This window comes from Cheilinus undulatus, linkage group 12 (genome assembly GCF_018320785.1).
Source record: "Cheilinus undulatus linkage group 12, ASM1832078v1, whole genome shotgun sequence".
NCBI lineage: Eukaryota > Metazoa > Chordata > Actinopteri > Labriformes > Labridae > Cheilinus > Cheilinus undulatus.
Window position 1 is genome coordinate 26,477,561 of NC_054876.1, and position 16,022 is coordinate 26,493,582.

At 38.9% G+C, this 16,022-nt stretch overlaps 1 protein-coding gene across 4 annotated transcripts in view; it reads right to left on the reverse strand.

Annotated features, from left to right (window-relative positions):
- gabrg2 (gamma-aminobutyric acid type A receptor subunit gamma2) overlaps positions 1 to 16,022 on the reverse strand; it is an 80,465-nt gene that overhangs the window by 15,369 nt on the left and 49,074 nt on the right. For all 4 annotated transcript variants that reach the window (XM_041802140.1, XM_041802139.1, XM_041802138.1 and 1 more), the window contains exon 7: positions 560 to 712. In XM_041802140.1, the coding sequence (XP_041658074.1) occupies positions 560 to 712 (153 nt within the window). The remainder of the gene's footprint in view (positions 1 to 559; positions 713 to 16,022) is intronic.

Consider the following 16,022-nt stretch of genomic DNA (forward strand, 5'->3'; position numbering starts at 1 on the left):
CATCCTGTGCCCTTTTGTTGCATGCAGTGAAGAGGCCACCCACTTTATTATTGTGCTGAGGCTGCATATCCACATCTTCCCTGCTGTATTGCATAATTAATGCCTCATTAAGGCATGCATGAAAACATATGTGGCAAGATAGGCTTTTCTAATCAAGATGGACTTGATTCTTGTGCAGCTGCCCCATCTCTGAGGAAGAAAACAGGAGGAAGAAGGATGGTGGAAGCAAAAAGGAGAGAAATGACCACCATGGGGTTGTTGATGGGTTTCACAGCAGGGAGTAATTAAGGCCATGATAGCTAATGAACCTTGCTGATACAACGGCAGCGTATGTTTGCTTGGGCTAGATGGGCTGCTGGTATGAATGGCTAGAAATAGAAAATACTCTGCTAAGGCTTGATTAAAGGACATATGATATCAAAAAGGGGAAAACCGAGAATGCAATTGGCAGATATTGGCATAAACGCCTCCCTTATTTTCTTTCTAATTGCTTACTTGCTGCAGTGACTACAGATGATCGGAATCCTTCAGCAGAAGTTACTTTAAAGATTCTTTTTACCTAATGATGTCCTGGCAGGGACAGCATCCTTGTTGATCCAGAATGAGACCCAAGAGAGGACAACAATCAGGGTGCATGGGATGTAGGTCTGAATGGTGAAGTAACCCATCCTCCTGCTCAGGTCAAAGAAGACAGTCAGCACCACGTAGTCTCCTGGAGAGAGAAGAAAGAAAAAAGAACAAAATTGTTAGGACAAAGTGATGTCTATGATAAAATCACAGTGAAATCAATTTTAATCCATTTTTACAAATTGAAAAACATAGAGCTGACCTAGAGTTAATGCAGATGGATTAGTATCTGCTTTAATACAAATATGCATGATTAAGGAGTAATACAGAAAGAGGCAGTCGAATATAATGTACAAGAATAACAATTAGGAGAAGGCATAAACCAGTGAAATCATCAACATAGTAAAAAGAAGGTCACTTAAAGCAAGTTTGAGACTTGACAAAGCAAAAAGGTATCATCAGGCTAAACCAAAACCACACGGGTCAGGTCGTGGTGGCAGCAGGCCAAGCAGATCCACTCAGACATCTCTCTCCCCAGCAACGTTTTCCAGCTCTTTCTGGTGGATTCGGAGGCATTCCCAGGCCAAATGAGATATATAATCCCGCCAGCAAGTCCCGGGTCTACCCTGGGGTCTCCCTCCAGTTAGACATTCCTGGAAGACCTCCCCAGGGAGGGGATCAGGAGGCACAATAACTATTTGTCTGTCTGTGAAGCTACATTTATCTCCATATAAGTCTACTGTATGGGAATGCAATAAAGTTTCACTGTGGTCTTAAATGCAATGACAATAAAGTACCTATTTTACTCTATTCTACTAAAGTGAATTTTTGTGAAACCAGAGACTATTGTAGAACTGAGAAAGTTAACTTTGAAGAGGACATGGATATGAGGTCTGAGTATAAAATAAGCACATCTATTCTGATGTAAAGCTCGTATCAATTTCAGTGCCCCATGGAGAGAGCACCTGCACTCTTTCTGCTGATCTTGTCCTGTGTATGTGCAGGAATTTATTCTCTAATGAAGAATCTCTTAACTGTCATAGGTAGAACCCACTGAAAATATTTGCTCTAGCAGATGTGGCCGATGGTTGCTGCTGCAGTGTGCAGCAGCTAACATAATCTGACAGCTGCCCCATGGCAATAGGTACAATCATTAAAAACAACTATATAGAGATTATTAATGTTGTCACAAAGGCTCCTGTTTACTTTGTAGGTCATAAAGAGGTATCAGTCTGAATTTCAGTCTGTTTCATGACCAGCTAAAAATCCTACAGGAGCTTTACGGCTTCAAAAATGAGTAATAGGACCTTCAAAATTGATTTTTATTACTGGTAACCAAAGCATGTCTGCAAAAGCAGGGGTGATGTGTTTTCTTTTCAGTGTTCCTTTTGAAGTCTAGCTTGTGTATACGGGGTATAAGTCAAGTGTTGAATGAAAAAAAGTTACTGCTAAAGTGTAAATGTGAAACAAGGAACACATAATGTAATGCTGGATAGCGAGAAGTCCTGTTTGTATGGTCACAGTTCAAACAGGAAACGGAAAAAATAATCTAGCACGTAGTTAAGTGACAAGGCTAAAAAACACACCATGTCAGCTGGAAAGTAAGCTCAATGTATTTAATAAACTTGCATTAACTCACTTTGATTAAAAACAACACAGAAACACAAGGCTATGCTTAAACAAACTGCTAAATCACAGGCTAATCAATACATAATGTTGTGTAACCAAACTCCACATTGCTTGTCTGCCTGAGGCAACTGGAGATCTAAAACAAAACGAAAGGATTCAGGGAGCTGGAGCTGGACTGGCTTGGACACACACAGAAACACACACTCACATGAACACAAAGCTTCCTCTACTGCCAGTAGTTAGCTGGAACATGAGCACCAGCATCCAGCTGATGATGAGCCTTCCATGGGCTGCCTGTCTGACCCTGGCAGATGTTAGGTGTTACGAGGTTGAGGTTAGCTGAGCCCAGATAGACCTGACCCAGGCAATATGGCTCATCTGGCCTGCCTGTTTAAACTGCATACGAAGCACACATGCAAATACACATGCACACACACTTGCAGCTTTCCCGCACTGCAAGCAATCTTTCATCTTTAACCCTTGCAAGGAATATGGATTGGAAATAAGGCAGAGGAATTAATTGAAATTTTAATTAAACTGCAATATAGCCTACTGCTATTTTTAATTTGCAGAAGGTTCAATAATACTGTAATTTGAAATGCAGGTCAAAATACCATTTTAATACATATTTACGCTCGACAAATCATGCTAACATTTATGTGTCATTTTGTAAAAATAGTTTGCAAAAATCCTTATTTGCCTGATTTTATAGATGTCCGTCTTAATCAAAATGAGAATGATATCAACATTACATTCAACACAATTATAAAAAGCATTCCCTCCCTTGGATGTTTTACATCTTCATTGATTTAAGAAATCAATCGAAGTCAATATAATTTAGCTTTTTTGACAAAAAAATCCTCTTTAATGTCAAAGTAAAAACAGATTTCCACAAAGTAATGTGAATAAAATAAAAATATATAATGTAAAATAAGTGACTCCATAAATATTCAGCCCCTTCAAGTCAGTATTCAGTAGATGCACGGTTTGCTGCAATCACAGCACTGTGGTCTATATCGGGCTTACACATCTGGACTTAATTTTACTCCAGTCTTCTTTGCAATACTTCTCTGCAAAGGGATCAGGTGTGAAAAGCCCCTTCAAGTCCAGCCACAAATTCTCTATTGGATAGAGGTCTGAGGTTTGACTCGTCACGTCAGAACATTCCCCTTATTGTCTTTAAACCATTTCTGCATAACTTTCACTGTATGCTTCGGGTCATTGTCTTGCTGGAAAAGAAATCTCCTTCCAGCTATAGTCCTCTTGTAGAATGAGTAAGATTGTCCTTCAGGATTTTCCTTTACTTTGCTGCATTCATTTTACCCTCTACCCTTACAGGCATTCCAGGGCTAGCTGCTGAGAAGTTTCCCCTCAACATGATGCTGCCACCACTATGAGAGTGGGTATGGTGTGTTTGTGGTGATGTGCAGTGTTTGGGGTCCACCAAACAAAGCGTCTTGTCTGACGGACAAAAGGCACTATTTTGGTCTCATTAGACTAAAGAACTTTCTTCCACTTGACCATGGAGTCTCCCTCATGCCTTTTGTTGAACTTTAGTCGAGTTTTCTTCAACAGTGACTTTCTTTTTTCAACTCTCCCATAAAGCTTGTTGAAGAACTTCAACAGTTGTTCAACAGTTGTTGAATGCGGAGTTGCTCCTATCTTAGCTGCTGAAGCTTGTAACTCCTGCAGAATAGTCAACGGCATCTTGGTGGCCTCTCTCACTAGTCTCCTTCTTGCACTATCTCTCAATTTGTGAGGACGGCCTGATCTTAGCAGATTTATACATGTGCCGTATTCCTTCCATTTTGTGATGATGGATTTAACTGAACTCTGGAGAATGTTCAGTACCTTGGAAATGCTTTGGTTTCTATCCCCTTACTTACACTTTTGTCTGAGTTTCTTAAGGGTGTTCTTTTGTCTTCACGGTGAAATGGTAGCCAGGAATACTGATTAACCTGTGGCTTCCAGACACAGGTGTCTTTATACCACTTGAGACACATCCACTGCCATCAGACGATCCTCATTTCACTAATTGTGAAACTCCTAGCACTAACTGCAGGGGTGTCAAACTCAGTCACAGAAGGGGCCGGATTCTGAATTAAGGTCTAACCTGAGGCCCTAACAGGGTCCACATTTAAACAAACTGTTAGCCTCATTTTCACCAGTAATAAATTATGGGCAAAAAAACTAGCACTGATGATAAATGATTTTAAAATTTAAAAAGTCAAAATGATTAGTAAAAAGGTTCATAATCTGAGCTCAAAAAGTCAAAGTTAGTAGTTCAAAAGTTAAAAACACAAAATTAGATGTTAAAATAATGCTTTTAAAAGGCAAATATATAAAAAAGAAAGTCACAATCCTGTTTTTAAAGACAAAAATATGACTTAAAATTTAATAAGGGTGCACCAAAAAGGTCAAAATATGAGATAAAGGTAGAAATAATGAATTGAAAAGGTCTAAATATGAGATAAAAAGGCAATAAAATAAATTGAAAGCTCAAAATATTAGATAAAAAGTAAAAATAATAAATTGACGAAGTTAAAATATGAGACAAAATATTAAAATAATAAATTAAAAATGGTCAAAATACAAGATTAAAAGTCAAAATAATAAATGTGATGTAAAAGGCTAAAATAATCATAATTGAAAACAGAAATTATTTTTTTTTCACACATTTTCTTTCATCTCATTATTTTACTCTTTATTTTTTTCACATTTTTATGACTTAGGATATTTGATCAAGGTAAGGTTTACATTTTTATACTGGAGGAAATCTGCAGACCTCATATTTTAGGGCCAGTCATAATAAGAATAGGATATGATCTTGTGGGCCAGGTGTAACTGTACTACGGGCCGGATTTGGCCCCCGGGCCTTGAGTTTGACACCTCTGACCAACTGGCTGGTCCTCTGTTGAATTAGGTCAGTCACTTTGAAGAGGGTGAATATTTATGCAGTCATTTATTTTATGTTATATAATTGTATTTATTTGACATTACTTTGTAGAAATGTGGTTTCAATTTGACCATAAAGAGTTTTTCTGTAATTTTATTTTTGTAAAAAAAAAAAAAAAAAAAAGCCAAATTATGTTGACCATGACTGATTTATAAAATCAGTAAAAGGGTAGGAACATCCAGGGGCTGAATACTCTTTTATAGGCACTTGTTTGGCAGAACTTAATATTGTCATGATGGTTGCTTACAAGACTGCAAGTTACACAAATCAGTTGATACACTACTGTGATTGAAGTAGATAAATAGAAAAGAAATTCATATCTATTCATGCATAATATTATTTCATCCTGACATGCCTAGCTTACAGAAAAAAACTGTTCATGTTTAATCTATCTACTATTGTGTTGACTATAACAGAGGTATTAATTACTTTTGTTTGTTGAAAAATACTTAAAATGAGATCATAAATTGCATTATTGTAAAAACAAAAAAATGAAAGTAGATTATTTTCCAAAATTATTTAGCTCTAATGGTAAAAGAAGTAAATAGAGAGACAGGAATAGACAAGGACATGCATGGTCACTTGATGAAGCAGTAACTCTTGCCAATAGTGTTGGTCCCGTGTAGCTGTCTACCTATGTACCTGTCTGTCAGTGTCTTTGGGTGTAATGGCAGTTCATGGCAGGCTCCAGCTCAGTCAGTTGTCTGCTAATTGATTAACATCAGACTGTTAACAGTGTCAGAAACCTCCCCTGGCCTCTCACTATGGCTTGTAACCTGCGGGGCACAAAGCTACTCTCTATCAGCCTCACTCTGCACTGTCTGTGTGTGTGTGTTTGAGCAAGAGTGTGTGTTTTAGCACCCACAGCACACAGAACAGTCTCAGCAGCTGGGGACTGAACAGCTGGCTAATAATGTTCCTCATGAGAAAGGGTGCACAACACATACTGCAGTTTAGTGAAAAACAGCTAACATCTGTATATTTGTGTGCTAATGAGAGACAGAGACGCAAAGAGATGAGACTGTCAGTGTTTATTATGTCTGTGAACATGTGTGCTCTGTGGGAATGAGTCCTCGTAGTGTTTGGATAGGTACCAAGCTTTGTGATTCATCCCAGCATGCACCTCTGCTCACCCGGCCATTGATAACATCGTTAAATAAACCAAGTGCAATAACCCTGGCAGCACGACCATAACTGTTCATATCACACGTGCATGTTTTCTGCTGATGCCGGCAGGTGTAGGTATATTACAGCGTGCCACTTTGGTTTATACGAATACTAGAGGCATGAAGGCTGCTCTCAGGGGTCCCACAGCCCACCATTTGGTTTTTATTAACATCACATTAGCAGGGGCCCAAATCTGGGACCCCTGACAGCTGAGAAACTGCCGGTTAATACACTTCTTCCAGCTTGGTCAGCAGCTCAAAGCCTTTTTCACATTACCTCGGACTCTTAATGATAATGGGATTTCCACCACAGGGGTGAGGTCGGCTGGTGTAAGACCCTTCTCTCTTCCTCTGTTTGCAGGTTTCATTATAGGCCGCAGTGCTTGCCAGGAAGACACTTTGAGGAGGTGTTATCGACCGGTGCCCTCCATCCTGGCAGGCTGATGTATCTGTATCAGGCCACCTGCCATTATAGCTCTGTAGTAATGCATCAGTTTGATAATGACTTCCTGATTCCTTTCAAAACAAAATGGTTTCCAGTTCCATCTCTGGTTTAAGTGTTTGGCTGGGATTTCCCAATATTACCCTATAGGGAGCTCATACTTCTGTGCTGCAAATACGAAGTCTCGACATAATTAGTGGACTTTGAAACTATACTATATAGTTTGGTTTGCATTTTGTTCTTTTTTTCTTGATAGCTTGCCAGAGTGAATCTTAAAGGATCAATTCCTCTGTTGTTCAGCAGTGTTTTGCATCATACTTATAGGTCAATGACAAAAAAGTCAAAATAATAAATGTAAAAGGCTAAAATAATAATAGATTGAAGTCATAATTGTGCTATGCAAAATTGAAAATATGAAATGAAAACACAAACTATTTTCTTTTCACACATTTCTTTTTATCTCATTATTTCACTCTTTATTTTTTTCACATTTTTATGACTTAGGATATTTGATCAAGGTAAGGTTTACATTTTTATACTGGAGGAAATCTGCAGACCTCATATTTTAGGGCCAGTCATAATAAGAATAGGATGTGATCTTCGGGCCAGGTGTAACTGTACTACGGGCCAGATTTGGCCCCCGGGCCTTGAGTTTGACACCTCTGGTATAGAGCATAATCATAACAGAAGTTATGTAATGAGACTACATGTAGGTCAGAACTGGAATATACTCTATAATCTATCATTAAAAGACACCACACATAAATGCACCATGTGGAAGCTTTTGGCATCACTGGCAAGAAAAAACCTTCTTGTTAAATGTCAGAAACCTCAAGTACAACCAGTCACAACGAGTTTGTATATTTTTTAAAGACCCTGTAAAGTGAAATCCAAAGTTTTTGTCTCAACACTCCAGATATGTTGGAATATGGTTGCTGTAAACATGTGAAAACACTGAGATCTACATGTGACTGAATTCAGGATTTAGGCCGTTTCACCTCTTTCCTGGCTTGGTTTCATGTGGGCGGGGCCAATATGGGGGCTCACGATGTCATGAGCCCACAGTAGGGAACGACCCCGCCCCTCTAACACTACAATATTGTGGAAGGAAGCAGTCACCTGGAGCAGGGACTTCTGGTTCATTTTGTGCAAAGGATTTAACTCTTGTACCCTTCTATAATGTTCATGTTTCATTGCAAAGTTATAGCTATGCATGTTTTGTTTATTGGTTCATGTTTTTAGGGAAAAGTATTTTTCCAAGTATGACACCATGAGTGAGGGGGTTAATGCTGCAGAATACGCTGCCTGTATTTGTCTTTATCTGTGGTTCTATTTAAAAGATAGCTGCTCATGCTTACTGTATGAGGGTTTGTTTAACTCATTCAACTTATCTATAAGCCACTCTTCATCACAGTTTGTCACAATCTAAAGTCACAGAGCAGTTCATCTCAGTACAGTCTGTTGTCACAGTGGTCTATGGATCACTTAAAGCATCATAACAGAGATTTGAACAGACTTTGTCTTTTCTTCTAAGGTCGACAAAAGATTAAGACACAGGATAATGGTGTGAGTGCTTTCCTCCATTCAGATTGTAACATTTTTAAAACCTGAGAGGATCATGTTCTTCCTGAGTGGGCGTGGCTTCAGCTCATTCAACAGACACACCCAAACCATCCTGGAGCAGATGCCTCCTTTTCCAGGATTTGAAGCTAAATTTTATAAACTTGAAGATGCTTTATTTGACTGAAATTTGACCTGGGGGTTCATAACACAGTGATCTATCATATGAAAAATGTAAATACAGATTTATTTTTACTTTACAGGGTCTTTAAAGCAACTTGCAGGACACATTTTAACATAACTTCTAAACATTATCCAATAATGGCTTTTGAATAAGTTTATCTGTGGTTTAAACATTTTCCAAAAAGACCACAATGTAGAAGAAAAGTGTCCATTTTTAATGAAGCTGCTTAATACTTTTTCCTCAACATTAAATCACAACAGGCACTTGTGTATTACCATTCCAGCTCAGCTCAGTCAGGGCTATAAAAAAGGTCTGCTTCAAGTTTTTTGAAACCTCTTAGCACTGGTGTGATGACAGAATAGAAGAAAGGTTTGTATGTTTCTATGCAGATACTGACATCAGTCACATAGGCTACATATGTCAAAATGAGACATAACCTGTAGCTACTTGCCCCTCAAAGCTTTCAAACTCGATCTGGACTCCATACTTGTGGCACAATGTAAATTCAAGCTGATTGCTTTCCCTCACATAATGTGTAACCCTATGCATCCAGGGCGCAAGCAGTGCTCACCTACTGACACACGGGGCAAGCTTAAGGCATGCAGGATGGTACAGGTGGTCGTCATGTCTTAGGGGAGGGCAGCTTCAAACCCCAAGTGATGTAGGCCAAATGGTTTTACATGTACCAGTAATTGTGATTCCCCATTCTCCTCCTTTTCATAGCCCTCTCTCTCTCTCTCTCTCTCTCTCTGCATCTTGCTTGACCACTCCTTTATGACACACAGCCCATCAAAGGTTACAGTTGAGTGCTCAGCCTCTACACTAGCCTCTGGTTAAAGGATTGAAAAATAGCAAAGGTTTACTTGAACTTTCTGAGGATGCACTGCTGAATTTTGTGAGTTGTTAGAAACTAAAAATATGCACTCACCAGCCACTTTAGTTGCTTGTTATGTTGAAACTAATAGCTAATCAGCCAATCACATGTCAGCAACTCTATGCATTTAGGCATGTAGACATGGTCAAGGTGACTTTCTGAAGTTCAAACCGAGCATCTGAATGAGGAAGAAAGGGGATTTAAGAGACTTTGAACATGGCATGGTTGTTGGTGCCAGGCAGGCTGGTCTGAGTTTTTCAGAAACTGCAGTTGGTGGATGAAAACGCCTTGTTGATGTCGGAAGTCAGAGGAGAATGGGCAGACTGGTTTGAGATGATAGAAAGGCAACAGTAACTCAACTAACCACCTGCTACAACCAAGGTCTGCAGAATACCACTTCTGAATGCAGAACAAGTGTAGTGCAGAACAAGTGTCAGATGGTAGGGCCAGGATTTGGTGTAAACAATAGGAAAGCATGGATCAATCCTGCCTTGTATCAACAGTTCAGGCTGCTGGTGGTGTTATAGCGTGGGAGATATTTTCTGGAACACTTTGGGCCCCTTAGAACCAATTGGGCATTGTTTAAATGCCACAGCCTACCTGAGCATTGTTGCTGACCACAGTGTACCCATCTTCTGATGGTCACTTCCAGCAGGATAATGCACCATGTCACAAAGCTCAAATCATCTCAAACTGGTTTCTTGAACATGACAATGAGTCCACTGGTCTCCAATGGCTTTTACAGTTAGAAGAACTCAATCCAACAGAGCATCTTTGGGATGTGGTGAGAGGGTGGAAGATTTGAATCATGGATGCGCAGCTGACAAATCTGCAGTAACTATGAGATGTTATCATGTCAATATGGACCAAAATCTCTGAGGAATGTTTCCAACACCTTGTTGAAACTATGGCACAAAAAATTCTGGCAGCTCTAAAGGCAAAATGAGGGTACCAGCAAAGGGTAAAAAACTAAATGGCCAGTGAGTGTATATGATAGCTCACCTGGGCGGAGGACAGATGGGACAACATCTAAGGAGATGCTGAAGTCTGTGTAACAGTGACCTTTAGTGGAACAGTTTTTCTGCCCAGTGTAACAGACAGGCATGAGTACATGGGCAGTGATGGTTGTGTCATTTGTAACACAATGATCTTTGTACATACATAGAGGAGCATAAATAAGTGTTAAGAGTTGCCGGTGTCAAACTCTGATGCACAAAGTGTTGACCATGTTGAAATCGCTCTTTAGCACCATAGCTGTCCATAGTGTTTACACCACAATCTTTTGAACTTGCCAAGATTAATTCTGCTGTTATCTTGTTATAGCTGTTCTTTCAACAAGAAGACATGTTCCCATGTGTGCGTATGCATGCATGTGGGAAAATAAATCTCTGTATTTCATGACACTGCAGCTGGAATATCAAAGCTTCCAAGCCTTTGTGGCTGCCTTCCTTTTAATAGGAGCCCTCAGACTAACCTCAGCTACAGCTCCCCATCTGTCAACGCCAACGGATGAGGATGCATTCACAAGATTGTTCACACTCCATCTTCACAGGGTCTACAGAAAGCCCTCCTTTCTCTATGGCTGTTACCACTATGGATGAATCTATATATATTAAAACAAAGCTGTCAACACAATGAGGTGATCTCAAGCCTTTCTCATCTTTCATACAGTGCCCACATATGGTGTGATTCTTTGGCAGATTCCAACCTAACCTCATCATAATCATTAGTTTAACTTTGTGTTTACTTCACTAGTGAACGGCTGCTCTAAAATTCCTAATAAGTCCAAATTCCCTAAAATCTTATCTTCCTACTGCTATAATTACATTGCAATCAAATCAATTTGTCTCTTTCTGTTTATAATTCATGAATGAAAAATGCAGATGACAGCTGGGAGTGGAAAAACTATGCAGACAACAGCTCAAGACTATTGTTTGTACAGAGATACGGTTTGAAGTATTTTTATTAGGATCACACGTTTCCCTGGCAAAAGCGATTTACTACAAGCTGATGTAATCTACAGAAAGCAATAAAAAACTTGGCGGGGATGATCGTTCATCAGAAAACAGCCATGCTTTGTTGTTAAAAGCCACAGAGACAACACATTCAACAGAATTAGAGACGCACATGCACAGCAGAAGAGGCGGGGAGAAAAGATCAATCTTGCAGTATGGGCCTTCTTTTAGGTGAATATATAAGGGAAAGATGGATGTTTTATTATTGTTAGAGTACAGAAATTGTTTTAATACTCTGTATTTGTGAACCTGCATGAGGGAATATGGCTGAACATTATTGCAGAAAAGCCACAGGGGAGATCGTAGGAATGAAACATGGTTATTCAAGACTGCTGACCCAGAGAAAAAAAAAAAAAATCTGTCACATGAGAATATGATTGTGCTGGCAGCCAGACTGTAAATTGCCGTGGATATGGACGGGCAGGAGAGACCTGAGGCACATGCTGGATGTCCGCTGAAGGGAGACGAGCCAGACACATAGCAGAGTGGCTGACAGGCTGTCTCACTGAGCTCCTCTCCTGTCAGGGGTCATCTGTATCAGAGGTGACAGCAGGGTTGCCTCTGTGCATGTGTGTTTGTGCGAGTGAGACAGGAGCTCCGCTAATGACCTGGGTGATGCCACGGCTGCTTGCCAGGGTCAACAATACTTACAGAGAAATGTTAAGTCACCACTTTCTGTGACATGACTCGGGGCTACGAGCGAGTGATTAACTAGTTTCTTTTGCATTTTTTATCTCCACAGGCTACCGCTGATTCCCCTAGCCGGCAGCGGGTGGCGAGATGATGTCACGGCAAACAAGGCACAGCATTGTCATGGTGAGTAACTGCGGCAACACAGCAGCATGATTAAACAGCAGACAGGAGGCTGCAGAGTTTGATTGCCTTGTTGTTAACGTTGTAGTGAATGCGACGGAGACAGATTATTATCCCTCCCTCAGACACACTAATAGCTCTCAAATTATTGAGAGCGAGGCTGTTTAGAGGATTTATGACAGGTTGTAAGTAACTGCCAATACTGTTTTTCTAACAGTTATTTAAGGATTTTTGAAGAAGATTTAAGGAGAAACTTTGTTTAAGAGGAGAAGGGTCCAATTATAATCATGAGCTTCATACACACATTAACACACAATTTGACACCTTTTAGGAACAGAACATTTTGTTGCTATTACTGGCGGCGTGTCTGTCTCATTTTGCATGCCACAACCCAGCTCTGATTGTCCTTGATACCTCTCAGAGGACTTCTCGGGTATACTGGTTTGAAACTGGTGCCATGAAAAAATCATAAATACGTTCAGATTTTCTTTAAAAAAGTTGCGCCGAGTCAACATTCGGGGACTTCTGCTGCGTTCCATTAACATCAGAAGTCAGACGTCAGAGCTGGGAATGATGCCACACCTGAGTTAAATGGGTTCCATTGCTTCATGCTTGTAAGAGTGAATGACAGAGCTGGAAAACAACTGGACTTTGTTGAAACACGCCCACAAGGAAACGTATTTGGATGAGATGATACACATGCTCCAAGATCCCCGATCAAAGTAAGCTCTCTTTAAAGTATTTCTCTGTGCTCATATAAGATACTAGACACTACAGGAGATGTGTCACAGGCTGCTTTTAGAATCAATTATTGATGAATCAAGGGTTTAATTACTATTTCGAAAGGCTGTAATCACATGTTTGAATATGGGTCTGCTGCTGCATAGCCAGCATCACATGACCTTAGCACGGCATAAATATTGATTAAGCTATTTTCTGCGAGAGCTGATGGAGGTGAGCTCCAGTTTTTATGATGCACAAACTTTCCAGAAATCAGAAAACAATTCCACCTCTAAATGGTGTGTAAATAAAACAAAAAATATTGCTTTAACATTGCTATTACAAAGCCACTCCCCATAACTCCCAGCTGCTTTTTTTTTAATACATGTGTGGCACCGTTACACAATACAAGGATGTGGTTGTTTTCTTAGGATTTCCTTCATTCAGAAAGGAACTTTGATCGGGTGGAACTTATGTGAACATATCAATATTGCCTTTAGAGAATTATCATTGTTTTGTCATCCTCTTCGTATTTTTTCGAAAAATGTACAAAAATGAAGAAAGTAGGATTTTTTGTAGACTATTCTAAAAAATGTGTCTTGAATGATTGCATGACATGTAATGCATGACATCTCTGCTGCATTAAAACGTTTTAAACTGGTATTTTGACTCAAACTTCAGGTTAAAGAAATATTGCAACTTCTGCGATTTAAAAATTGCAGCAGGCCATATTTAACCTGTCTAATTTTCAATTAATTGCACAGCCCTACCTTGTGGCCTGGTTTTAGTTGTTCATTAGTGATGCATTATACAAAAAATGCACAATCAAATTACACCAGAATTACTACCATTCAGACAGTTGCTATTTCAACCTATCCGAAATTGCAGAAGTCTCAATTTTTTACCTTTTCCCTTATTTTACTCCCCAAACAGTCCTTTTCGTCTTCCTGTCCCCAGAGGAACAGTTTTGTTTTATTACAGAAATGCTAAAACCCCCTGAACTCCATCATTGTCTCTGTTTCCATCACACCCCGTAATGAAAAACAGTGCTGACACATTCACAATCCTCTCTTCTCTCTTTCCGTCTCACTTCATTTTTATCCATTTGTTCCAGCATACCTTGTCTAAAAATGGCTTCATTATTTCTTGTTTGCACGCTCACAGTTGTGATTCTCACTCATTACATAAGCTCCATGTCCTAAAATGTAACTCACGCTCCTCACCCCATGTTTAATACATCAGCGTTTGACTTATTTTGTTTTTCAGTTTTGGCCAGGTGACAGGACTTATCTTCAGTAAACAGGCACGACACTACTTGTGCTTTCTTTACAGGAAAAAGAAGTTGCTCATTAAGAGGATGTAGTTAAATCATGATAAAAAAGAGCAATGGGGATAGAGATTAAGATACAAAGACAGTGATGAAAGACTACCATTAAAACCATGGCTGTAACGATCCATCATTCACTCAATCACATCAAAAAATAGTCAAAACATAAGTGCACACCATCATCTTTGAGACACCTGGTGGTGGTTAAAATGTTTATTTTGATGTGTAGCTTATGCTGCAGATATTATTCACTCTCCTACACTCTCACCTGTAGTGATAACTGAATAAGTAAGGGAACTTTTTTAAACAGGCTCGTTGTAATTATGGCAATTTTATGGAACATCTTGGAGAGCTAGGGGCACCTGATGTTAAAGGATGAAAAAGTAAGCATTTGCATATGTTAAAGAAACTTTGTGATTTACACCAATAGTTAACCCAAAAGCTATACATATGCCATACAGATGATTGCTTTGATTTATGTGCATATGCCTAGAAAATACATGTTGAGATTTTGGGGAAAAAACCTAATTGAAATTAATTTTTCTCATGCAATTTGATATGAACTTTTGTATTGAAGAATGGTCATTTTATGTCAATTTCACTTTGATTAAGAAATACATCTATAAATTTCAGGAGAAGAAGAATTTTTGCAAACTAATCTGAATAAAACACATAGAGAATAAAATCTCTGCAGCAAAATAAATGTATAAAACTGGTATTTTGACACAAATTTCAGGCTAATTATTGCGCCTTCTGCAACTTGTAAATTGCAGTATTCCATATTGAGATTCCATCTAATATTGCTCTGCTTTAGTAAAGCGTGGACTCTTTATGTCTAATAAAAGGAAGGAGACAGATGACAGTCAGATGCAGTTGTTCTCAATACTCTGTTGAATTAAATTATTTTTAGTAATGCTATGAAATAGTGATTCAGTTAAAGCCATTTTTCATTAAAGCCTGGCCTTCATAGTTTTGCAGGTCTGCAGTGTTTTTGTAAAGAACTTGAGGTTGACCTTAAGCATGAAAAATGTCTTTTGCCTTGACTGTTCACTGAAAAAAGATGTCAAAAGTCTCCTGTCACAAAAGCTTCCAATAAATGTTGTGCACTTGTAACAGATTATCACTGACACATTAAAAGTTACTTCCACACCCACAGCTCCTTTACAATCACTACAGCAGGAAAAACAGTACTTTGACAATGTGTGGGTTCAGATCATTCAGACTTTTAATCATCATAGTATTTTTATTTATAACATTTTTATCTCACTGAGATGCAGTCATGTGGTTGGGATTGATTAAACTGATAATTGAGCTACACATAAACTTAGAGGATTAAGTTAACATTTCCTCTATTTTATTTTGAAAGTTCAAGTTTATTTAATTCTAAACTTTAGAAACTGTAAAATCAGATATCCCTGGGATATTTTTATTCGATTGGCCCAATCTACTGGACTTTACAATGACAGCAATGCAATTTAATTTAAATTTGATGGATAAGCCACGACGTCCACTGCCCATGGCCTTGTGCTTTTACAGATTAGAGTTTTGGATCTCTGGTTTTAAGCTTTCAAATCTAATTAATCAGATTCTACATATTAACTGAAATACCCAAAATCAGCTCTGATGTATGCGTCCATATGCTCAAACGAAACAGTTTCTTTGAGTAGCTTCATAACCACTAAGATTTGCCAAACACACTCAGAAAATAGCCTGTTCTTTTAAAGAAAACATTTTCCCCAGTGCAAATATGCTGCTTGCACTAAACTTCA